The sequence below is a fragment of the Tribolium castaneum genome, chromosome 4, assembly GCF_031307605.1.
Source record: "Tribolium castaneum strain GA2 chromosome 4, icTriCast1.1, whole genome shotgun sequence".
Taxonomy (NCBI): Eukaryota; Metazoa; Arthropoda; class Insecta; order Coleoptera; family Tenebrionidae; genus Tribolium; species Tribolium castaneum.
This window is the reverse complement of record NC_087397.1, coordinates 1,678,615-1,703,342: the sequence shown is the minus strand read 5'-3', so window position 1 is coordinate 1,703,342 and position 24,728 is coordinate 1,678,615. Positions and strand designations below refer to the sequence as shown.

The following is a 24,728-nucleotide window of genomic DNA, read 5'->3' as shown; positions in this document are numbered from 1 at the left end:
ATGCAATATGCATGAAATTTTTCCAAAGAGTGAAAACTTATTTTCTATTCCTGGTGAATGCAAAATTAAATTTCATCTGCCACGGTGACAATAAACCCAATTGAGTGGGATTAAAATTCGAACATAACTTTTTACAACCGTGCTCAAGCAACTAATTTAATCCCAAAACTTGCGTGTTTTAATTTCGCTAAAATAATGTGCACGCAAATTCTAAAACTCGAAATAACGTAAATTTTCCCTTGATTGGGCGAATTTCTGGCCAATTTGGCGGTGCAGTCCTGAATCTTAGACACTCGAGTGTTGAGTGCTCCTTAAAACATCCGTCGGACACAAGAGTTCCATTATACAGCGAACGGTCACGCAAAGCTGCAGCCTGTTCCTCTCACTTGGATTCATATTCATACCCACTTGAACATTGCAGATATTCGGGTCTGACCTACATTGTCCCTTTGGCGCACATCTCGAGCTTTGCATTCCATATTGGATTTTAACTTTTGCATTCGAGTGGCTGAGTGATTTCTTTATATTTCTGATGCATTGGCGCGCGGAAATTGTGTAAAGCGGATTTCGGATATGTTTGATTTAATCGGGAAAAGGCATCGCGTCAGCAGCACATATCCCGATGTATCATCGATTTAATGACGTTTGGCAGGTATTTATGACCGGACTCTAATTAACAAGCGTGTGACAAGTGCAGTAAAAATGGATGGAACCGCTCCAGCGGTTTTTACGTAAATTAGTTGCACTTCAAAAGGATTAAATTAATTACGCGATTCCGGTAATTGGCAAAAGCTTCCACGAAAAGTTTATTAATTTTACATGAAAAATTATTGATCACCAATTTGTGTTTATAAAATTATGTGTCGCAACTTTGCATTGCACATTTGTAAACAAAGTTGTAAGCCCCATTAGTTGGAAATTTCAGCTGGATTTAATAAGTGTCAGGTAGAAAATGAAGCCGGATCAATGTGATTTGAAATTCGTAATTTAATGAGGCTGGCACGTTCAGACGAGCAACCGAAATTAATTTAGGCTAGAAAGAGCAAAGAATTGTTTCCGTAATGAAGTTACGAAACTTGGCTTTTGATCATATTTTGTCACACAAGACGAAATTTTGAAAAAGCCTCTCGAAACAAAACGGAATTTCAGCTCGGATTAAAAGCAAAGTTATTCCATTCGGAATGATAAGTTAGTGGAGCACCGCTAATTATAAGTTTCGCAAAGAAGCTGAGTGAATTTATCATGCGATATTACAAAGTAGCAGGAATTATCCGACATCCTTGTTTTGACGTTTGCCCGAAGCGTTGTTTCCGTTTAATCTCGCTCTGGTCCTTTCATACTTCTACTTGAGTACAAGGAAATTTCTTTAAATTAGATCAGTCGCGAGTCTTTGTGCGAGATCAAAAGTTCGTCGGTAATTTTTCTGCAGACGCCATTCACCTCCAAAGAATGCAAATTTGCGCAAAATCGACGACTTGTTAATGAGTTATTTATTTGGAAAGGCGTCGCTGCGTCTTCCGAAATAGGCGTAAAAAGCGTCTGTTTACTCTTCATCAATCTCCATGTCGGCCCCATTGCACTCGTTCTTTTGCCGGCACAATTTTCCCCAGAAACGGTCTTATCTTTAGCATACATTCATCACGCTAAGATCGCTTTATTGGATTTATGGTGTATGGCTTCACTCTTGGCGAATTTTATGCTTGGTTTCATGAATCAATATTCCGAATTTTGATGATACCAATAATGACGCCCGGAGGAATTGATGCGACGTAAATTAAAAATAATGACTGCATCGAAATCCACTAAAGCCGAAGAGAAATTAACCTGATAGCGCAAACATAGTTTATTTATATAAACGGGGATTATTGAGGAGATCTTGATTACGTACGGACAATACGAATTACGAAAATGCGAGTTTTACGATGAGTTATAAAAGGTATTAAACAAAGTGCTGCATAGATGGAAGCCCTATAATTCCCCAACTAATTAACTTACCCTCGCTCGCAATAATTACTGCATATCTACATTCCATTGACTTGCTAATTCCTGAGAATAGCAATTTTTTACCGAGTGAAATGTTGAGCAAGACGAATACGAGTCAATTTTTGAATAACAAAAATAAAAACTAATAATATGATCCATAAAAGTCTGATATAACTTGATAAATATTAGAGGAACCGGAGTCGTCCACTTCCCATGTCAGATCAGCCCGGAAATAACATCCAGATACTTCCAAGATCTGACTTGTGCAGAGTCCAAAATACGTGTCTACTTTTTTGAAATTTCTAGCGAATGAAACTTTACTAACACGCAAATGAGAGCTTTCTTGAAACTCGAAATAAATTTGTTAAAATTGGAAATATTTAACACCCTTAATTTTTTTTTCCAATATTTAGTTTTCAGTTCTTTAGTTTCTGTCTTCCAGTCTCTAATAATAAAGGCTATGCTTTTTGTAGTCTTGTGTGCAAAACTGCGAGAATATAAAAAAGTAATAAAACACATAATTTCGTGGAGTAAATAATCCCATTAGAGCTTCTTCTGCGTTTAATTATGCTCCCGCTTATTAATTTAGACTTCCAAATCATCTACCACATTTTATTAAAACTTTTATAATTATCTCGAACATCCCACAAACTGAATCTAAATCTGGTAAAATCAAAAATTCTAATTTCATCAGAACTACTCTCTTGCTAGTTGGAAGCAGATCTGCTAGATTAAAGCTTAAGAGAGTGATTAAAAATTTTAATTAGATAAGCGGTTTGCGTTCCTTTCTCTTGATTGTAGTTCCAACTAGAACATACGGCGGTGTTCATAAATTTTCTAAAAATTTATGATGCCGTTGTACGATGTAATATGTCAACCTACGTGCCTCTTAACCTCACAGAAGCAGAACGATCGATCTTTTGTCTGTTGTGATATTCGCTAATTTAGAATTGCATCTACATTTTTTAGTCATTCGAGGCTCGAAAATTCAAATCGAATAAGGCATTGTAATCTTGTTTGTCGGCAATAAAAACTAACCCCATTTCTAATTGTGTTACATGGAGCTAAACAAAACTCCACCGGGGACGTAATTGGCAATACACCCTTATCATTATCCTCTCCTACTCATTCAGCTCAATTTTTTCGTGTTGTCCTGAAAGCTTTCCAGGGCTAGACGTAATGAATTTTCCCAAGTTTGTCAGTGAGAATTGGTTATTTTAAATGAGTTTTCCGAACCCGCAAAGGTTAAAATTCGATTCAAGTTATTTTATCCTGCACTTTGCGTGCATTATCTCAACTTTTCTCATAAAGGTGTGCGATTAGATTGGTCGCAATTTATCACCAGATCAAGCATGAAAAAAGGAAATTGTTCGAAGCGATTCAGGTCACTATAGCGACTACTACTAACCTAGATCGGTTGTGATTGGATCAAAGTTGAGATCGTCTTCACTGCGGATGGATATTAAGTTCTTTTTTGTCGTTAGTCTTGTGACATCCGTAACTGCTTGACTAGACATTATTAAAAAAGTGTTCCAACTATAATACGATCAGTTTGCGAACTTGCGGAAGGGATCAGAGTATGTTAGAGGTTTCGAACTAGTTTTGTCGAAACCACAAGAGAATCAATATGGCCGGTCGGCTAACTAAACTTTTACCAACAGTGAGACAGTTATTTGATGTAGGAAGTTCTCCTGCTTCGTTTTTACCAATTTACATCCGAAACCAATAAACAAATTGGGATGTGTCGAACTCGACCGCGTTTTTGATGTCCTGTTTGTTTTAAATTTATTCGGTTTCTGCAACTGATTCCATCTCCGACAAGGGTCGCTCTCCTGAGATTAACACTCAATTCAGGCGTCCTTTATCACTAGTCGGAATGCTTCCACTTTGTCTAAGCACGAAAAACCCAACGACTTGCAATAAAACTCTCAGATCTTACTTTCTGATCAACTGGAGCCTCTGCTAATCTCAAAATTAAATCGTGCTAACAAATACCATTTAATAAGAATTTGCACATGTTTATTTATTTTTGTACGGAAGCCTGGAGTCCGGCTCGCAGATTGATGTCAGCATCAGTCAGGTGAATTTAAATTTGCAACCAAGTCGAATTGAATATTGGAAAATCAATAGATTATCTCGAAATGGAGTCTCTTTAGATTAGATCTTGTAGTGGATCTATTTTGCATTATCCTAACACACGGGGCTGCTCTACTGGATAACGTAATTAATTAAAACCCATCGAGTTTGTAAAATATTTACGTGAATCCGGTCGAGAGCGTAGTGTTGATTGGAAAAAAGCCGTTGTATTGGAATAAAGCGGTCGATATATCCGCAGCCGTATTAAGGATTAGGAGAGGTTTTTATGTGGTTGATCAGTCAAAACTTTTCATTTACGTAATCCAATCTTGGCCGCAATTAATTTATTATTGGTATCCATCATCGCTGATTGAAAGAATCTAATTGGCTTGATTAATGTTTGAGGTTGAGTGTTGTAAAATCGACGCACAAACTATCAATCATAATCACCGCCCCTAAATCTTTTAGATTATATAGAAAGTGTATTAATTTAAATTGCATTAGAGCTTCCTGAGCGAAAGCCCAACTTCTTGGAACTTGAACTTGGAGGAAAACAGCGATTATAAATCGTTAATCATTTTTGCAAAAACGTCACGATAATAGACAGCTATTCCTGGTTTTTCACTAACGCGATTTGGGCAATTATGTTGCGCTCGCATACAATTTTGTTAGTCCAAACTAATTTGAAAGGTAAATTTGGGAAATGTCTATATGAGACACCCCAAAATATGCGAGAACGTTTTGTGTGGAAACTAATTTCAGCAGCAGTGTTTGTAATAACTTGAATGAAAGTTGAGTCCTGATTTTCATTAAATAATGCTAAAAACACACTGTTTTGCTTTAGAATTACTATTTTCGCCTTTATACCGTACGTATTATTGGAAAATAAATCTTTCCTCACACTCTGACTTGACTGACAGCCTCGAAATTTTTGTTTAGCATAACAAGGGTAGGTATGTGGTGGGAAGAAAAGATCAATATGTATTTATTCCCAGAAATGAGACTCAATTTTTTTTAAATTTCTTCTCTATATTAACCATAAGCCCAACTGGAAATATCGTAATATGTTTGTTCAAGGAAAATGAAAGTTGCAAGGTAGATAAAAAGAGAGTATGGCAAACGTAGTTTACCTTTAATTTATGTTCGGGAAAAGGTAGTGGTATGGAAACAAGCAGCTCGCAACACTCATCCCATCACGGGCAACAGCAGCCCCGAGCCCTTTGAAACATCTCTAAAGAATTTTCTTTGCAAGTTATAATTGGATGGTGTTGTGCAACAATGAAAACATCACACAAATCAAATTAGTGGCAAACAAAGCTTGGGCTTTATTAGCCGCAAAAACCCCCTAAATTTTTTCTCAACTCGATTGAAAATTTTGCAAATAATCACGGAACAATCTCCAGACCACTGAAACCCTCAGAGGATCTAAGGGCGCGTTATTAGAGCGGTTTCCGCTTTGCACAACCAATATTGAAGCCAGGCTGAAAGACAATGAGAGAAAAATTTCATTTCTAAATTTATAACAGGATGTGTGAATATGTGTCAGTTCGCCGCAACAACTTTTCTTTATTTAATCCTGCGGGATGTCAAGGGAAGAGAAGTGAGAAAATTATGGTACCCTTAAACACCCGCTAAACGACCGACTAACACTGGAAATATTTCAGACGTAATCCCAAACCAAAACTAAAAGGGTCGGTAAAATTTTAATGAATTTATTTGCTGTTACTGCGTCTTTAACAGCTCATAACGCAGGATAATAAAATAATCTTTAATCAAATTTCCTGAATTACTTTGGTAATTAAATAAATTACAGAGGAACTGAATTCCGGGTTTCACACACCTGGAAAAATATGGTAATGGATGCTAATATAATAGAGGGTGTTGTTGCATTAATCAAATTACCAGCGTGACACAGAAAATTGTGCAGTTTTATTTATAGTGTGGCGTTTTTAATCGAACTGGACGACAAATATTGGGCTAAAATAAGACCACCTGTTACCTGAATCTTGGTAAGTTCTTTCGAACGTAATACAACATCGATTCTAGAACGGCAAACTTACAAAAGTCGCAACAAATAAGTCCACAATATGTTCCTCCAACACTGGCAAATCCTTCACCGATTATACAAACAACGTATATTCCATAGAGCTTTCGATGAAGCTTTCAGCGAGCGAGCTTTAGTGACACTGGCGCGTCAGTTTACAGTGGCCCTTCAGCATTCGCTGCTTAGCAACAGGACCACGCCCACCGAAAGATCCAGCTGGAATAAAAGCACACTTTGGCAGGTACCACAGCTCCTGGATGTTTCCAGAGGTTAAGCTCTGACTACCGAACGGAAAAAATTCCTGGCTAGAGCTTCATGTTTATCTAGAACGATGCAATAAAATCGCAACCCAACAACACAAGATATGGCAAATTCGCGTTTCATGTCCCTTGAGGCGGATGACGAGAAACAATATTTCCTTCATGACAAGGCCGGATGTGTGTCATGGAAATTGCCCCAATTTTTCGTCTCATGCAACACTAGCGTTACTCTCGTCATAATCTTTACTTTTTGTAAAAATTTTCAAAAACGGGCTTAAATTAGCAAACAATCAGCGGAAGCAAGAAAGATATTTAATTTCAGCTAATACTCTGATGTAGCATGTCGTTGGTTTCTTTTTCAAAATGCGGTAATTTAAAGAAAGTTTATTCTAATATTTTGAAAGAACAAAAAAGTGCTGATAAATTCTGGCTCTCTCGTAATTTCCATTTCAAGCTGATGTGGAGGCCCAGTTGATATATTTGTTTTGTTGGAGATTGCACCCGAGTTATAGTAAATTATGACGCAGTAACAAACAACGTCTGCCTTGCTATGATTAATCATTGGAATATGGAGGCCAGAATGACAAGAACTGACTTCATTAATGTTTTATGCACACCCTCATTGAGCCAGTTAAACACCGAGTTGAAGTTTCAGACAAATAATGTGGAATACCTGGTGTGAGTAACAATTTTTTCAAATGAACTTTCAGCTCGTTATTGAGAAATTGGCTCTGGATTTGATTGCAGCCACTGATCGCTGCAGATGCACAAACCTAAGATATAAATTTTATTTTGGTTTTCCTTACGACTGTTTTAATTTTTAATTTAAAATTTTACGACTCGGTATGGTAATAAAAGCCATTTCAGTGCATTACGAATTGCGTTCTCGAATTTGAAACAGTTTGCACAATCGATCGCATGCAGGATAAATGTAATGAATTGACTCATTCCTAGTCTTATAATTCAATCTTTCAATTTAATCGTGTTTGAGGCTTGCCTTAGTCTAACGCATTTCCCTCCAAAATTCAATTAAAAGTGGAATTTGGCGAAAGGATTAAATTCACGAAATCTCACATTCGCGAAAAAGACCTGAATACGTGAGTGTTTAGACAAGAATCGTCGACGAACAACTAATTAGCCCTAATTCTATTGAGTTAATTCGATTAACAAGCATATTACGAGGCGTGCTATCCCAGTTAAGGCGCCAAACTAACGTCACAATCTCCGTTTAAGGTTGATATCAACGCTGGTGGAGGAGCTCCAGCTTTGATCCGCTGGAGCTTTAATATTATGACAACCTTAACTTATAACTCTGTAATTTCCGTGTGGGGTTAAAGCGCGGAAAGTGCGCCAATTTCTGGGAAATTTTTACTCAAAAAGAAATATTTTAGCAAAATTGCTGCAAGAGTAATGATTTTTTGAACAGGGACACATAAAGGGAAACCTCACACAATGTTTGTGGAGCAATTGCGTTATGTTCCAACATACGGATGTACTGTCATAAATGCATTGTTTTCCTTCCATTGTTGGCACTAAAATTTTAAACGAGTTTTCGCAATAAAGTGTGTATCTGATACGTTTTCGTTACATTATCCAAGGAGTGATTTCAATGAAGTTTTATGATACCACTGAGTTACAAAATAACCGCAACAACACGACCGCTTCTATTTAAAACAACCCAATCTAATCATATTAAAACAATATTGACTTGGCCATCCATCAAATTATACGTACAACTCAGATAAATTACTTTGTTGTGCTGTTTCCGTAAATGATGTACATGTCTTGAACATTAATCTATTAATATTTCGTATTTCGTGCACACGTTTGCGAGCAGCAGAGAAAATAATATAAATTGAGGGCGTAAGGTGTTTTTCAGTTGATATCATACAATGAGCACGTTTGTGGAATGAAAAATGTTGGATTTGGCTAAAACAAACAAAATATTATCTGTCACAAAGTTATTAAAGCAAACTTTGTCATCATGCACATCTGCCGCAACTTTAATTAATTTAATTCAAATGCTATGGATTGCTACACTTACTTAAGTCAATTTTTAATGAACTGTTTGAATATTGATTACTATAATTAGTTAAAGAAAAATCATTCAGGTGTTAAAGAATGTTGTGCGAAAACCGAACTTAGGTCTTAAAATCTAGTAATTTGGAAGAAGAAGAAGAATTTATTAATTAATAGGAAACCTAGTTACAATAGTTAAAAATAAATAAAAAATTACATTAGTGGATAAAAGTCACACTTATTGCACATTTATCTTCACATAATCTTTGATTTTTGATTTAAATATAGATAGAGTACCTGCATTTCTAATATTGTTTGGTAACTTATTATATTCATTAATACCCTTAAAAAATAAAGATAACATTGTTTGTCGGTAATTCACACTTTGAACATTAATTTTGGAAGAATCCCTAGTCTGGTAATTGTGTACACTATTTCTGCAAATAAGATATTCACTGAAATACTCTGGTACTCCAAGCTTAATTATTTTATATACAAAAATCATGGTAGAATAATACAGTCGTTGCGTCACAGAAAACCACATTAGGGCCGATAACATACATTTTATAGGTGTTAAGCGGTTACATCTTAAAATTATACGCATTCCTCTATTCTGAAGCTTTTGCAGTTGTACAACATGACTAGGCCGTAGCAGGTACATAAGTGTGGCACAATAATCAAAATGTGGTTGGACAATACAATTGTAAATTAAAATTCTTGTTTGCATTGACACATGCGTAGATATTCTTAAGAAAAAAAACAATTTCGTCCTAATTTTTTTACAAACATAATCGAGATGACTCTCAAAATCGAGCAAGCTATCTAGGTAAAATCCTAAATACTTACATTTATTAACAAACTCTACAGTTATGTTATATATGCTTAAATTAATGTTGGCAAAATCAATTTGGTTGTATTTATATTTAGTTGTAAAAATTATAGCTTTAGTTTTGGACACGTTTACTTTAAGTTTATTTGTGTTAAAATATTTTTCAAGTATTTCGAGAGCCTTGTTCATTTTTTGAATACATTTATCAAGATCAGTGTCATAGCATGCTACCAATGTGTCATCGGCAAACAAATTAACAAAATCACAATCACAATAGTTTACAATGTCATTAAGATAAATTAAAAATAAAAGAGGGCCAAGAACGCTACCTAGTGGTACACCAAATTCACTAGACACTTCATCAGACAAAACGTTATTATATTTAACTTTTTGTTTCCTGTCTGTTAGATAACTTTCAAACCATTTAATGACATTACCCCCAATACCATAGCACCGCAATTTAGTTAATAAAATATTTCTATCGATAGTTTCGAATGCTCTTTTAAGAGCACAAAAGTGGTTTTGTGAGGTTCTGAAAATACGAGAATCACTGTAATCACAATTTTTTTAAATCAGGAACAATTCAATTTTGGAATTTAGGAAAAATAAAAAGTGTCGAATATTTCCATCTTTAACAAAACAAATTTCGAGTTTTACGAAAAGCTCTTAAAACTGCGTGTTGGGAAAGTTTCCTAAAATCCGGTCTCTACTCATTACGAGATTAATTGTTGCATTACGTCCTTTGAACTTAGCCTGGCTACTAATTTAATGCTTTATTGGCTTTCGCAAATTATCAGTCAAATTAATTGATGCTTTGGGTATGAGGGTCCAGAAACAAAGATAAACATTATTTCCCCGAATCAAAATCGTTTTCGCTAAAAAGTAATTATTTGCTTGGAACTAGTTGTGAACTTTGTGTTTGCATTTGTTTATTGTGTATTTATTTTCGTGAAAAGTTCCGGTTATTTCAACATTGTAGTGTTGCAATCACGAGGACAAAAGCTAACAAAGTCGGCCAAAAATCGCGTCGTGTCGTCTCTTAAGTTATAGCAGTGTAATTTTCGCTGTCGTTTGAACGCCGCGGCCGCAAGCAATTTTCTCAAATATTTTTTTCAATAGCTGCGGATTTGAATATGAGTTAATTGGGGGAAATACCGGGATAAAAATCGTTTCGATAAATTAGCGGTAGATATCTGTCATTGGCAGCAATCGAAGAGCCATTATCTCAGCAATTCGCCTCAGCTGAGCTGCGGCCAACCCTCTCGTCGACGACCGGCTGATATTGATTGAATTTATGTAAAGTGGTGAGGAGGAAAGAGTGCTTGTGATTGCACATAATGGCTCGTCAGCTCCTTCATTCTGTCCTGTCCATGCATCGTCTTCTGAACACCTTACTCAGCTTTTCCGACATGCCACCCCTTTTAAAGTAATTATTGTCAGTCGGCTCAACTTGCAAGAAACTCACCTGGATTTTAATAAACACGTAATTCTCGACAGTGCATTACTGAATTTTAACGAAATCAATTAGGAAGTTTTAAAGCGCAGGCTGGGATTTTGCCGAAACAAGGCTAATTAAGCTCAGCGACGCTGCATAGTTTAGGCTTTAATGACCTCCAGGTTTAATGCCACAATATTGCAATTTAATGAAATTAACCCCATTTTCTAATTAATTGCGATTTACGGCCGCCGATTCCAATTCCCAACAAGACGTCTTTAGCAAATTTCGGCCCGAAAAATACACCTTCTCCAGTCGACATAAATTTAAAGTATTGCACCCCAGTAGCCATTTCAACTATGTGGTTGCAAGATAGTTCACAGAACCTCCCCACATTCCTGAAATGCACACTACTCTCATCTAGTCTAAGACTTGACTATTGCTTTTACAAGGTTTAGATGTACAGCCAACAGAAACATTATTTTGAAGTTGGGAGTTCTTGAGAGCAATAATTCATGAAACTGTTTTATTTTAATAAAACCGTCAAAGACGAGACTCATGCAAAACGAGTAAAAGAAATTAAAAATGAATCTGCAGGCACATTTAAAGCTTCCGCATTAATTTATTAATCGCTCCTCCAGTCATTCGGGATAAAAATAATTTGCAAATTATATTTTCAAGACAACGCACAACCTCACCTTGTTTCGTTAGCTTTCCTTTATAATGTCAAAGTGATTAGATTTTATGAGGTAAAAAGATAATCCTCAAAATTCCGGACGTTTTCATAAACCGTGGGCGTCCTTTTTAACGAAATAATGATCAGCATTTACAAGCTTCCAGTAAACGGCGTACATTTTAAGTAAATTAAAAAAACAATTCAGATAGCTGTGCACGTATATTTGGTGTTATAATTAAGAATTTCAAGTCGGGTTTCGTTAAATTTATTTTGGTGCGACCATATTTTACAAAACTGCTGGTAATAATTTACATGGGCCTTAATTGTTCTTGTAGGAAGGTAGATAATGTGCGAGATACTGGCGTGTAACCAAACATGTGTCACTTGCACAAGTCCAAACTGTCATAGGACCCTTTTCACGTCCAAGACTCAATTTCAGCCTGAATGTAAATTTTTTCAGCTTCACAATTCTATTAACATTAATCTCGCCCGGTCAAGAATTAAATCCGCTTTACTTTCATTAGTATTCCCTGAATTTTTAACCGAATTTCAATCAAAGAAGTAAAGCTGCTGGAGTTATATTTAGGGACAACTGAAATATTGAAATTTTCAGAATTTGAGGAGGCTAGCAACTTAATTAGTTTCCGGTTTACATTTTCCATCAGCTCGAAGTGTTATTGATTTGTACAATGTGTAAAAATAGGATAAAAGTAATGAAATGAGTAAGGTTGGAAGCTGAAAATCGATGAACCCTTTTCAGTCGTTTCCTGAAACGCTCGTCAACCGTGTAAGTTTTTATGGAAAATTGCTGAAGATTGTGTTGCAACTTCACACAAATATGACTGATTGATTTCTTTTATTTTGCAATTTTCAAAGGACCTGCTTCCTTTATTCTCGTCCACTAGCATCTAAATACTTAATCTGGTATTTGAAAACTGTTTTTTTATTTAGTATGCACACGAACTCGAGCAAAATAATTAAGTTTTTTCATCCCCAAAGTCGGGAAGTTTACGATTCATAAAATAAATACGTCTGGAGTTAAATAAGGGAGTTCACACAGCATTCTTACTACTATTAAAAGCCGAATGTATTTTTTGGTAATAATAAGAACTTTATTTCGTGAATGAGCGTGAAGAAAGTAACACGTTTCCCAATAACAAAACCATATTTTACAGCAGATAAAAGCAGATTTAAATTTATCAGGTTTGGTTGCAATTTCCAGATGTTGCCTTCGTAAAATTCGCTAAACTTTACAAGATGTAAGTCTCACCGCAAATATACAAAAGGAATGTTTAAAAACTAAAATGATTCAACGTTTAGCAAACTTTTTGCGATAAACGAACGATTCAATTTATTTGAAAGCCTCCCAACAAATTGTAGAATTTTGATAAATCGCACACATTTATTTATTAAAAACAATGCTCCCATCCATTAATCACTATTTTGTTTCTTGTAAAAGATCAAAAAATTGGCAAAATATTATATGGAAATGTAAATTATATTGACTCAACCTCTCAGATGTTCCACAGCAAATATTTTCTTCTTTGATGTATAACTTTGCTTTGAGGATTTTTTAACTGGTTACATGCATTAATTAATTCCACTAATGACTTGGGTTCAAATCCTTAAAAAAATAATTAGTGTTGGTTTCATTTAGCCATAAATTTGGCCCAAAACAAATAACCACCAGAAATAAATCACCCTGGAAAGGTATTCAAATGAATTGGCTGTAGTATTTGAATTGGGGAAGATGGCGTCTGCTACTTTGCATTAGAAGGCGTCTTTAGTCGGAAGATGCATGATAATGCGTCTAAAGGAATATTAATTGCAATTAAAGCCTCAAAAAGCTGCTTGAAATCATAAATCTCGCCAAGTCGCTTCGTTTTTATTGACCTTATCTAATCACGACCACAATACCGGAAGGATTCTTTCGCACGTTTCCTCTGATAAGACGACACGCGGCAAATTTTAATAATTTAGTGCAAGGATCTTGGAATTTACAGCCTTAGTAGCACTGTCTTGTCTCCTATACGTTCATGACTTATTTGCCGTTGTTTATGTTCCTGCGTCTGATAATTTATGTGTGTTTATGACGGACCCCTTGACAATCTAAAATTTATTTCGGCTTTAACCTGTCTTGCGTTATGACTTGGCGCAGGGCCTTATTTAATCAATTTTATTTCTCCGTCGATACTCATTTGGGTGTAATTGCTTCGTAATTAGGGAAATGTTTCGTTAATTTTTAGCCCAGAGTTGTTTAGTATTCCAAACAAGCTTTGGAAATTCCACGCTTGATTCGTTGGCGGTATCATAACACACATTTAAATTTATAAAGATAATATTGAATTCAGGTTTGCTCTTGTATTTTGAGATGGTAATAACAAATGAATAATTTAAACTCAGTCCAAAGTATCCGATTTAATATTCCAGGCTTTCTTTGCAACAGCAAATGGGTTTAACTCTATTGACACTGATAAATGGCAAAAAACGTGTCATGAACAATTAATGATCATTATTTGTATTGACGTTTTGCTTTTTGCTGCCCTAGGGCAGAATTAGATTATTACTCGCATGTGGGTGGAGTCGTATGCAAATTTAGTTAAATAGTCTCTTTAACTAAACGACTGTCATTATATACAGCGGCAGGTATAATAAATCTACCGAATGATAGCAATAAAAGCAAAACCGCTCAAAACAGAAAACTCAGCATTTAACACACTTCGTCAAATTAATTGGGAGCCATCGACAACGTGCAAATAAATTGGGGTAAAGGGGAAAAAATTAGGACACAATTCAACGATTAATTAAAGCCATTGTGTCAAAACGTTTGGCGTTACCATGAATATGAATACGACTTAACAATTCGTTACAAATTCAAATTTGGGTACACAAAGATCGCGTTTGCTTTGTGCTTAATTTATTCGATTTCATTGCTTCCGATTTCCGCCACTAATTTCGGCTTCTTTGCCTAATTCAATACCGGCGGCTTTTTACCATTTTTATTTTAATTTCGAAACCCACAAAATCCCGTCTATGAAAGAATCAAGCGCGAAAGGGCAAAGGATCAGCAGTGATCCTTGGAGCTCATCAGAATAGCTAAGCTTTCTCCGGAATTCCGGAGTTGACGTCTGTTATTCTTCCGACACATTTTCGCAAGCTGCTGGCGGGCGCGAAATTACGAATAAATCGCTTAATCCCGGCACGCAAACAATCGACGCATTGTGCAGGAGGTCCAGCCTGATCGAAATGCAAATCCCGCTGGCGTAAGCCTTACAGCAATCAATTATATCTAGTCCGGGGAAAGTTTCCCAATTGATATGTAGAAGAGCAGGCAAATTGTGGGCAGACGCTGCCCGGATCTTTCGTGTGTGTCCTGGAAACGCAATCTGAATAGACCCGAACCACATTCAACGTGGCGAGAAAATCAGACAGTGTCAGGTAGCAAACGGATTTACATATTCAAATTGAGACATTTGTGCAGCCTTTCGCCGAATAATGCGCTGCACAAACTCGCTAGATCATCCCCCATCGATCCCGATACAGGCAAATTGGTGTGGGCGGCGACTTCAAAGGATTACTCACGAGATCAAGGCAAACGAATCGCGAAAACTTTTATTTCTGATCAGATGCCGGCGCCTCGAATGCACGTAAATTTTATTACGAGTGCTCGCAAATAAACTTTAAAAAAATTAAAATACAATCGTTATTATCCAAAACATTTATCCCCAATATCCGTTTGCGCGTGTATTTACTCCACTGAGCTTAGATCAGAACGCGTTATCGGCGCAAATCCCGCTAATCCGTTTCCACCAGCATTTGGAAAATTTTGACTCATCAATGGAGTGATTGACAGAAAACCCGATTATCCCGCTCTTATTTTATCGAATTGCGGCTACCGTTCATCGACCAGCAGAAATAGCTCGGTTCTTTATTAAATTACCAGTCTGTTAATTGAACCATAAATAAGAAAACCGGGAGATTCTAATCCAGTTATGCTGTTAATTGCTGCTGGCACCCCTGCAGTTTTATCCCCCACCTTTCTGTTGCTTAGAATTTATGTCTCCCGCTCTAAACTAATCATTGTAACTTTTAACCAGAATCGATGTTCGGGTCCGGAAGACAATGCCGGACCGGAAATGCCGCTAACTAGTCAGTCAATGTTTACATCGGCTTATTGAGACCGAAAGATCCGTTTATGGAAGTGGGAGAGTGTTTATCTAACCCTCCTGAAATGTTTAAACGGTGCTTGCCACGTGTAAATAAATAACGTGCGATTAAGTTTTAATTTAAAAGGGTGGAACTAGCAAAGAATTGTTCAATAAAAGCCACCAACATTCAATAAATTTTAAGCCGAGGGATTTGCACTAATGGATTGGGAATTATCGCGATTCATCTCATCACCTTTTTACAAACCTATTCCGGTCAACACTTACATCTTTCACCGACTTTACTGCATTTCGGACAATTACGCTGATTTGATAATCTTTGAGTGCTGCTCTCCGAGATGGAAAGTCCATTGAAACGCTTGAATATCCTCGTTTCAATTTCCTCTCGTTATTTACAAGTTTCAGCATATAATTTTGCCCTATTTACCGTATTTAATTAGACCGGCTTATGTTTATTAATCGCCAAATCCATTATTCTCGTTAGTAACAATATTAATGTACGGCTAAATCCCCAACAATTTTCATTCCGGCTGAAAATGTGTTGGTGGTGCTTTTCCAGGTGCCGCTTAACATCAATCCTTCTCATCTAGCTCCCTGTCTAATGTAATTTCGTAAACTAGCATCCCTTGTCTACGTATACCTACGGTAAGTAAATGTGTGCTTGGTTTAACCAATTTGAATATACCGGAGCTTTCGCACAGAAACGAGATTTAATTTATTTTATATTTACATTTACGTTACGAAATAAAACTAATTTAATTACAGCTGCAATGTCAATGTTAAGGCACAAATGGGAGATGATAATTCGCCATAAATATTAATTTAGAATCTGGCATTTGTTACGAAGCAAACAGTGTTTTAATTAGAGTAAACACAATATCTGTAACAGTAGATTAAAAATTGTCCCGAGTTGGCAAAAATGCCCGAAATTATTAAATAAGCGGGCTTGAATAGTTTCCAACACCTTAAAAATGACAATTTCGCACCCCAGTTTCCTTCTGTAATAAATTCCCTTAGCTCGCATGTAAATTGAAAACGCAGTGAAACAGCAAGTGCCTATTCAGTGTTTCCATCCGCATTGGTTTTGCAAACTTTTTTCGGGTTAGTGGAGTTGTCATAACTTTTTATTATCGCGTTTCCTAAGTTAGGGAGAGTACTTTGTATTCAAACACCAGTCCTTTCTTTTAAGCAGCGTCTACAAGTTGGTGTTTTTCTTCCCGTTTTAATAGATTCTCATCCGCTCGAGCACGTTACTCTGATAAATAAGCCGAAGATTCGTGCCGAAACCATGACGACATTAAAACGGAAATATTTTCCATTTGCGAAAAAAGGATTTCAAGTTTCGAGCTAATTTGTCGGTACTTGAAAGTCCGGAGTCTCATTAGCCGGATTTCAGCGTTATGGAAATGCAGTGCATGTAGCAGACCTAAAATAATAAATTGGGATTTCCTACGTGTACAGCGAATGTGTCTCTCAGGAAATTTCAATTTATAAGAGACCACTCCGAATGCAGCTCTTAATAACTCCCCAGTCAAGGGCTCAGTTTTTCAAGCTTTTTACTAATTTTGATAGTGACGCCACCCACCCGTGCCAATTTAATTATTACGAGCGTAATTAAACGCGATCACTTCACGAACTTTATTGATTTTGCCCTCTAATTTTATTTCCATAGCGAAATAAAAATGTTAATAATGGAGCCTTTGATGGCGTAATATGGTTAGTTTAAGCGAGAGAGAGGTGTAAAAGCGACGGCAATGAAATTTCGGTGTTGGCTTTAATAAAACGAGACGTACGGACCTGACTTTGTCAATATTTTCTCGCAGTTTGTTTTAAACTAAAACTTGCACATTTCAATTTACGTGAATTGCCGACGTCTCTAGTCAAACTAGAAGCGCAATAAACAAACTTTCGGTACTCCACCTGTAAACTTGCGACAATTACCTCAGCCTTTATTAAAGAAAACACTATTTTACATAACTCGTTTAAACCAATTAGCCAATTGTTTCCGAGAATTTTATTTAAGTTTTGGCTATCATTTCCAAGTACTCGAGCTAAAAATACCCAACAATGGAAGATTACACTAGCTAGCCAATGATAGAATTCACACACTGAGTAATGTCCTTCAGGACAACACTCGTACTGCTGGTGTACTGACTGACTTTCAAGTCCGAACACGACTGGACTGACACTTCCAACTCGTCAAAAAGTCCATTAGCCCTTACAATCTGCGTTGAAATGCTGTTGGGGATGTTGATCGTTTCCAATTCAATCTCCTGAACTATGGGCTTGATGCAGGCTTCACTATCAGGGTCGCACAACTCAAGTTGGAATTGTAGAGCGTCAACTTTGTTGATTTTAATATCGACGATGTATTGGATCGAGCTGGAAATTTTTGAGGCTTCCTGGGCGTTGCCCAAAATACACTGTTCCAATTCTTCGATAACAACACCCGGTAAATTTGTGAGATACTCCTCACGGGCGCCAAAACAGTACGAAACATCAACCCCAGCTGACTCTCCTAACGCCTTCAAGGCATCAAGTTCGGAAGTGACTTCATCCTCGCCGGTCTGAATCGACAAAATCCCCTTTGTTTTTACATTAACTGCGTAAACGCCAAAGTCGTAACTCAAGTCATTTAGGTGGTTTTCGGCCAAGGTGATGGAACTTAATACCGTTTGCCTTAGGGTTTCAAGTTTGGCGGTGGCATCGTCGATAAGGGAACACCTTACCTACGCATATTTTATTAACAAAGTAACACAAACATTGCTGGGATCACCTGAACCGCCGACAAACTTAGCAATAAAAAAAACAATTGTCCGGGCATGGCTCCTTACTAATTTCCAAAAGTTGGTGTTGCTATTATATACTGTATCGGGAACCGACCATAAAAAGCTTAGCTTGTCAATAATACAATGTTTTGAGGTCAAAATAAATTTATTACAGCTTTATCCTATAATTCTGTTTGCACAACTGATTATATCTTGAAGAATGGAATTAGCATCGCTCGTGTATTGGGAAACAAAACGATCCGAGCATTGAGTGGCCGATACTTTCAGCGAAGTCAGAAGACTTTCCACTGCAGTGACTTGAGTTTTGATGTTCTGAGGCAGGCGAATTTTGTCCATTTGAATTTCCGTCAACAGTGGCGAGATGCATACAATTTCCCGGTTGCATTGTTCGAATTGGTGCTCGAGGTGGTGCACTTTATTGATGGAAATGTCTATAATGTACTTTGATTCCGTCACAAACGTTGCTTCTTCTCGATTCAAGTGAAAAATGCACTCTTTGAGTTGTTCCCCGTACTCGGCCGGTAATCTCTTGAGGAGTTCTTCACGTATGCTGGTACAGGACGAAATATCTTTGTTAGCGGCCTGTGCTAGGTCTTTAATGCTTTGGACTTGGGCGCTGATCGTTTCTGACTCTTGCTGGATTGACACAACTCCTTGTGTGAGGACATTGTGGTTGTTTGACAGAAAGTCGTACTCTAGGTTCTTAAGAGTGACGTGGGACAACAAAATGTTGCCTTCGACTATACTCTTCAGTTCTGCAAGCTGCTTTTCGGCCTCGTCTATTATGTCGCGAATTTGACTCGAATTGACCTGAATTATTTAATTAATAACGGACTAGTGCTAACAATTGCTCACCTGATAGGCCAAAAAGGCCACAAGTATTACAAAAACTTGTCTCTTCATCTTAATATCTAAGATTGATTTATACAGTCCCGGCTTATATTTTTATAGCCACTCAAATTTGGATTATCGAAAATTTTGTTAATATAATAAGATACTAAACCTGTCCAGTAATCCATTGCTATTATTGGCCTTGTTAGTTAAAACCCTTTCGTTGAATTAAAGTGATGAGTGACTAAATATTATCATTTAGATCAAAAATATTTAAGCCCAGTTTATTTAGATAACAATTTGAAGACAATAGACTTAGATAGACTTGACAACTGATCGAAATCAGTATGATTCATAATTGTATTACTGATGAAATTTTTTCATTTATGGTGGTGTTTAAAATAAAACGAAACCAAGTATTTCTCACGTTTTATTTACTAAACTGTTTTACAATCCTTAACCAATTATCCTATTAACACAGGCGGTTATATCCCCAAGAATTGCCGACGCCTCACTCGTGTACTGAGCAACATTTTGCTCGCCAGCATCGTTAACAGAAACCTTCAAAGTTGTGACCAAACTTTCGGCAGCTTGCACTTCCGTTTTGATATTTTGCGGAAGTCGGATTTTGTTCAACTGAATCTCGGTGATCAACGGAGAAATGCACAAAATTTCCCCTTTGCAGTTTGCAAGTTGGTGCTCAAGATCGTGCACCTTGTTGATGGAAATATCGACAATGTATCGGGCTTCGCTCAAAAGGGCGCCAACTTCCTTTATCAAACCACCGATTTGTTTGATTATTTGTTCCGCATAAGTGGACGGCAGTCTGTTGAGAACATCCTCCCGAATGTTGGTACATGAAGTAATGTCTTTGCCGGCAGAATGGGCCAAGTCCTTAACAGTTTGCAACTGCGCGTCGATAGTTTCTTTCTCTTGTTGGATGGTTATGAGGGCGGCGTCTGCCGTGTTGACTCCATAGGTTTGGAAGTCTTGGTCGATTTCTTCGAGCTCGCTGTGAGCGGCAAGGATTTGTCCCTGGACCGTGGCTTTCAATTCTTCAAGTTGTTTGGTGGCTTCGTCGATGAGATCGCGGGGTGTGATAAAGGCTGTTGAAGTCTGGTCAAAAAATAATTAAAGAGTGGTGGAGGTTTTTGTGGTTGCTTACGGCCAAAAGAGCACACACTACGATAGTGACTTGCTTCATAGTTCGCATTTTTACTAGTGATCACACTATGATGCACCTCCTTATAAAGACACTTATTACGCAAAGAACCGATAACTGGAATTCTAAATCTAGACTGATTTTATCACCACAGACGCAAAAACAACGCTTTATCTCCTAACAATTGTTTATTTAAATCATACAGTTTGAACAAAATGGTATAAAGGCCTAGGGAAGAAGTCTGTCAACACAGTTAATGATATCATTAAGGATGCTGCTGGCCTCTGTGGTGTACTGAGCAACATTGTCATTTCCACACGCTTGTACCGATATTCTCAAAGTGGTCAGGACACTCTGAGTGGCTTGAACTTCGGTTTTGATGTTCTGTGGTAGCCGAATTTTGTTCAATTCAATCTCGGTAATCAACGGCGAAATACACAAAATTTCACCTTTACAATTTTCCAATTCAAGTTCAAGACGATGGACCTGGTTTATAGTAACATCCACAATATATCTAGCATTATGGGCAATAGCATCAGCCTCTCCATCCAAGCCATAGGTACAGTTACTTATAGCTTGAGCATAGTGACCTGGCAATTTTCTCAATAACGGTTCCCGAACGTTGATACACGAAGAAATGTCTACTCCTGCAGCATGACCCAAATCTTTGACTGTCTGCAGCTGGGAATCGATAGACTGGGCTTCTTGCTGCACAGCTACGATTGCTTGTTTTTGGTTTGTGTCAGCATAAGTTTTAAACGCAATCACAAGATCGGAAAGATCGTCATGGGCTACGAGAATATCGCCGTGGACGATTTGTTTGAGTTCCTCCAGTTGACGCGTTGCTTCGTCGATCAAATCGCGAGGAGAGAAGTGTTTGGCATTTGCAAACTAATTGTGTAACTGGTTATTAAAGTTGAGTTACGTTTGTGGGTACTTACAGCAAACAGGACACATAAAATAACAATTGGTCGGGCCATTGTTTTCATTTTACTAAACAAAAAGTCAAGATGAGTGTTTATATAGCAGCGGGCAAGTAGCTCTTAAGGTGATTAATTCAAACTACTGCAAGTTATCAGATAAAAAGTACAAGTGAATCAACGACACGTACGTTTACAGTGCCATAGAGGTCATTTGATTTGTGTTTTATTTTATTTTTCGTTTATAATCATATTTTGTGTTTTGTCTGAACAATATTTAGCTCGGTTAGAGATCCATTAAGGCTCTAGACCCTCTGGGAGCTGGCGCATACGTTTTACGTGTAAACTGTTTCACTGTTTTTAGCCACAAATTTAGACTTGAAGAGTTTCTTGACATTTGCAGTGTTTCTTTATAAGTAAATAAAAAAAAGGTCGAAGAGTCATTTTTGATTGAAATAAATGCCTAGATATTTTGTTATTAAATAAAATGTCTGTTAATGAAGTTGATACGAATTTTTGATAACGGTGCATTGTATTGAAAATTTAAAAAACCATTTTATAGGAAATTTAAAAATACAGACTTGAGATATTTTAGATTTTTGTTAACTGTTCTTAATTGTTGGATATAAAGCAAAAATTAAATTGTAAGTAGGCAACTTTTAATGCATCCTTCTTCGAATGCGTAGCTAGCTGGAAGAAGATTTATGACGGGTTTAGGACGCACCGCTGGAGGTAACCACCATTGGGGTGACCCACAAGATAATAATTTTATTGCATTTGTTCAAGACAGAGAAATGTATCGGCACAAATAGGAATTTTAGCGATTTCTCTAATAGTGGTATAAAATTAAAGCACATGATTTCGGAATTAATTTTTTTAACAAAATAATTAGGTACCTATAGATTTGCATTACGTTTTTTTTGTAGACACTGCTATCAACGTATCTTATGAGATTTTGAAATACGAGTAATCACGCTCGCTATTTTTTTGAATACTTTTAACAATAAAATTATTCCTGTTTTAAAAAAAATATAAAAAAAAATTCCGTTTTAAAACCCTTTCGTTGTTTTTTCCAAAAATTACGCATTATTTGTCTTCGACTTTTTCTTTTTTTTGAAAAACTTAGTTTACTATTATTACCCATAATTTTAAATATACAAAGATTTCAACTATTTACAAGTGATATAATAAGAAATTAGGAAATACACTTACCAACCAGCAGTCGCAACAAATAATTAAATAAAAAGAAATAGATAAAATTGATATTCTGCAAAGTAACAAATTAAAAACTACAAATACCACTGTTTAAAAATTACCACTTATTACAAAACACTGTGGGGCAAGAAAGTGACCAGCACTCTGCAAAGACTCAATGAGTAAAGAAGTTGTAGAACTATATGTTTTGATTATATATAAGTACCAACCACCACCCTAAACCCTCCACTAAATACAAGTCTGTTTACATGTGATTTCAGTTTCAGGTACCCGATCTTTAGCAATGTTTACTTATATTTTAAAGAAATACACAAAATTTATATAATGTAAGAGTAACGCAGCTATATCTTCGCAAGCTAGTTATAGAAAAATTGTATAAATTTAATAAAAAAACGAGAAATAATTCCTAAATTCTAAAATAATACATAATTATAAAAGTATCATTTATTTTACTAGGCGTAACGTAAACAAATTATATCCCTAAGACTGGATCTTACAATCTCTCGATACGTTATTTGTACTATAATTATTACTGGGTATAGTTACAATAAATTTTTACAACAATGTATTTTTCAGAATTTATTACCTGAATAAAATTATCAGACGAAAAAGCGGGTTTAAAGAAGTTTTCATCATTTTAATGACATATTCCTAGTAACTTTTTTAAAGTTAAACTGTTTTCTGAAAGAACAATAATGTTTCACCAATTAATTTTTTTATTTTATATTTTTTCAATGCAAGTGATCCAATTAGAAATGCACATGACACATAATATAGCGAACAGAATTCGGTTAATTAAAACATAAAACCCAATAAATAAATGGTGTAATGGTGTATTATTTTTTACAAAACTATGCTAGTATTTTATTATTCTTTAGTATCAAATTTTTTTAACAAAATAAAAAACGTATTTTTCACTGTATGTTGCTTGAATCTCTGAAATAAGAGAAACTATCGTGGGCGATAGTAGAATTCAGTTTGTTTACATTATTTGCATTTTATGCACTGAAAACAGGTCTAAAAAAGTATGCAACTTGTAGTACACCAATTCTCAACAATCGCTTCGGTACCCTGAAGCCTTAACTGCACCTATTATCCACATTTATAAAGTTTTAGTATTTTGAGGAAATTAAGTTCAAAATTGTCTGCATTTGTAGAAACGTCTTTATTTTTACTGATATTACGTATTCGGCAAAGGATAGGTGAAATCTTCAGTCATGACGATTTTACGATCAAGGACACAAAACTACGTTTTTTTTTCGAATAATTGTTTATTTAAATGATTGAACAAACTTCAAAATCTACGGAATAATCCTGTTGACACACGCCGTGATATCTCCAAGAATACTGGTGGCCTCTGTGGTATATTCAGCCACATGGTCGTTTCCGCACGACTGTGACGAAATTTTCAAAGTGGTTAGAACACTCTGAGTTGCCTGAACTTCAGTCTTAATGTTCTGGGGTAGGCGAATTTTTCCCAATTCAATTTCGGTAATCAGTGGCGAAATGCACAAGATTTCTCCCTTGCAATTAGCCAACTGGTGTTCAAGATGATGGACTTGGTTGATGGTAATATCAACGATGTATTTCGCGTTTTTGGCAAGGGCACCGGCCTCTCCCATTAAGCCACGTGTGCAGTTGGTTATAGCTTCGGCGTAATGTCCCGGCAATCTCAATAGATGAGGTTCGCGACCTTTGGTGCAAGTGGAAATGTCTTTTCCTGCAGCATGTCCCAAATCTTTGATGGTTTGCAACTGTGCATGGATTGTTTCGGCTTCCTCTTGCAGAGAAACGATTGATTCTTTCAGAACTGTGTTTGCGTAAATGTTAAAGGCCATGGCGGCGTCAGAGAGATCGTCGTGGGCTACGAGGATGTCGCCATGGACGATTTGTTTGAGTTCCTCTAGTTGACGAGTTGCTTCGTCAATCAAATCGCGAGGGGCGAAGTGTTTGGCGCTTGCAATCTATTTGATAAATAACAGTGATTGACGTAAAGTTACGTTTTTGGGTACTTACAGCAAACAAGACGCATAAAATAACAAGTTGTCGGGCCATTGTTGTTATTTTACTAAACTAAACGTCAAGATGAGTGTTTATATAGTAGCGGGTTGAGTAGCTCTTATGAGATGATTAATTCATAATACTGCAAGTTATCAGATAAAAAAATACCAAGTAAATCGTCCAAACATTCGCACAAAGTGCGAATTTTTATAATTATATTTTTCTATTATTACAATTTGTTAATCACCAAAAATCTTTGTTCGTGTAGTAAGCAATTTTTAGAAAGGTTTTAGAAAATTCTGACAGCTTAAACTCCTGTTTA

At 36.4% G+C, this 24,728-nt stretch overlaps 3 protein-coding genes across 10 annotated transcripts in view; all 3 read right to left on the bottom strand.

The window, feature by feature from the left end:
• Positions 1 to 24,728, bottom strand: part of LOC661960 (Kv channel-interacting protein 1) — a 69,200-nt gene that overhangs the window by 28,975 nt on the left and 15,497 nt on the right. The window contains exon 1 of one of the 7 annotated variants that reach the window (XM_015985226.2): positions 6,120 to 6,266. The exons of 5 other annotated variants lie outside the window; for them this stretch is intronic. The gene's annotated coding sequence lies outside the window, so the exon portion shown is untranslated. Of the gene's footprint in view, positions 1 to 6,058; positions 6,267 to 24,728 lie in introns of those variants that run through there. One more of the 7 variants, XM_015985228.2, reaches the window with a different exon arrangement.
• LOC103312155 (uncharacterized) lies at positions 17,412 to 21,364 on the bottom strand. Of its 2 annotated transcripts, XM_064356199.1 has the most exons (5): positions 21,212 to 21,364; positions 20,274 to 21,161; positions 19,133 to 20,224; positions 18,265 to 19,087; positions 17,412 to 18,217 (listed from the first exon to the last, which is right to left on the bottom strand). In XM_064356199.1, the coding sequence occupies exons 2-3, from the start codon at positions 20,319 to 20,321 to the stop codon at positions 19,565 to 19,567; spliced, it is 708 nt and encodes a 235-aa protein (XP_064212269.1). In that variant the 5' UTR covers positions 20,322 to 21,161; positions 21,212 to 21,364; the 3' UTR covers positions 17,412 to 18,217; positions 18,265 to 19,087; positions 19,133 to 19,564. The 2 variants fall into 2 exon arrangements, with proteins under 2 accessions (XP_064212269.1, XP_008190284.1); XM_008192062.3 differs by lacking the exons at positions 17,412 to 18,217; positions 18,265 to 19,087; positions 19,133 to 20,224 and having other exon boundaries at positions 20,440 to 21,161.
• Positions 23,657 to 24,548, bottom strand: LOC662108 (uncharacterized). Its single transcript, XM_971319.5, has 2 exons — positions 24,422 to 24,548; positions 23,657 to 24,369 (listed from the first exon to the last, which is right to left on the bottom strand). Exons 1-2 carry the CDS (start codon positions 24,458 to 24,460, stop codon positions 23,707 to 23,709), a joined length of 702 nt encoding a protein of 233 aa, XP_976412.1. The 5' UTR covers positions 24,461 to 24,548; the 3' UTR covers positions 23,657 to 23,706.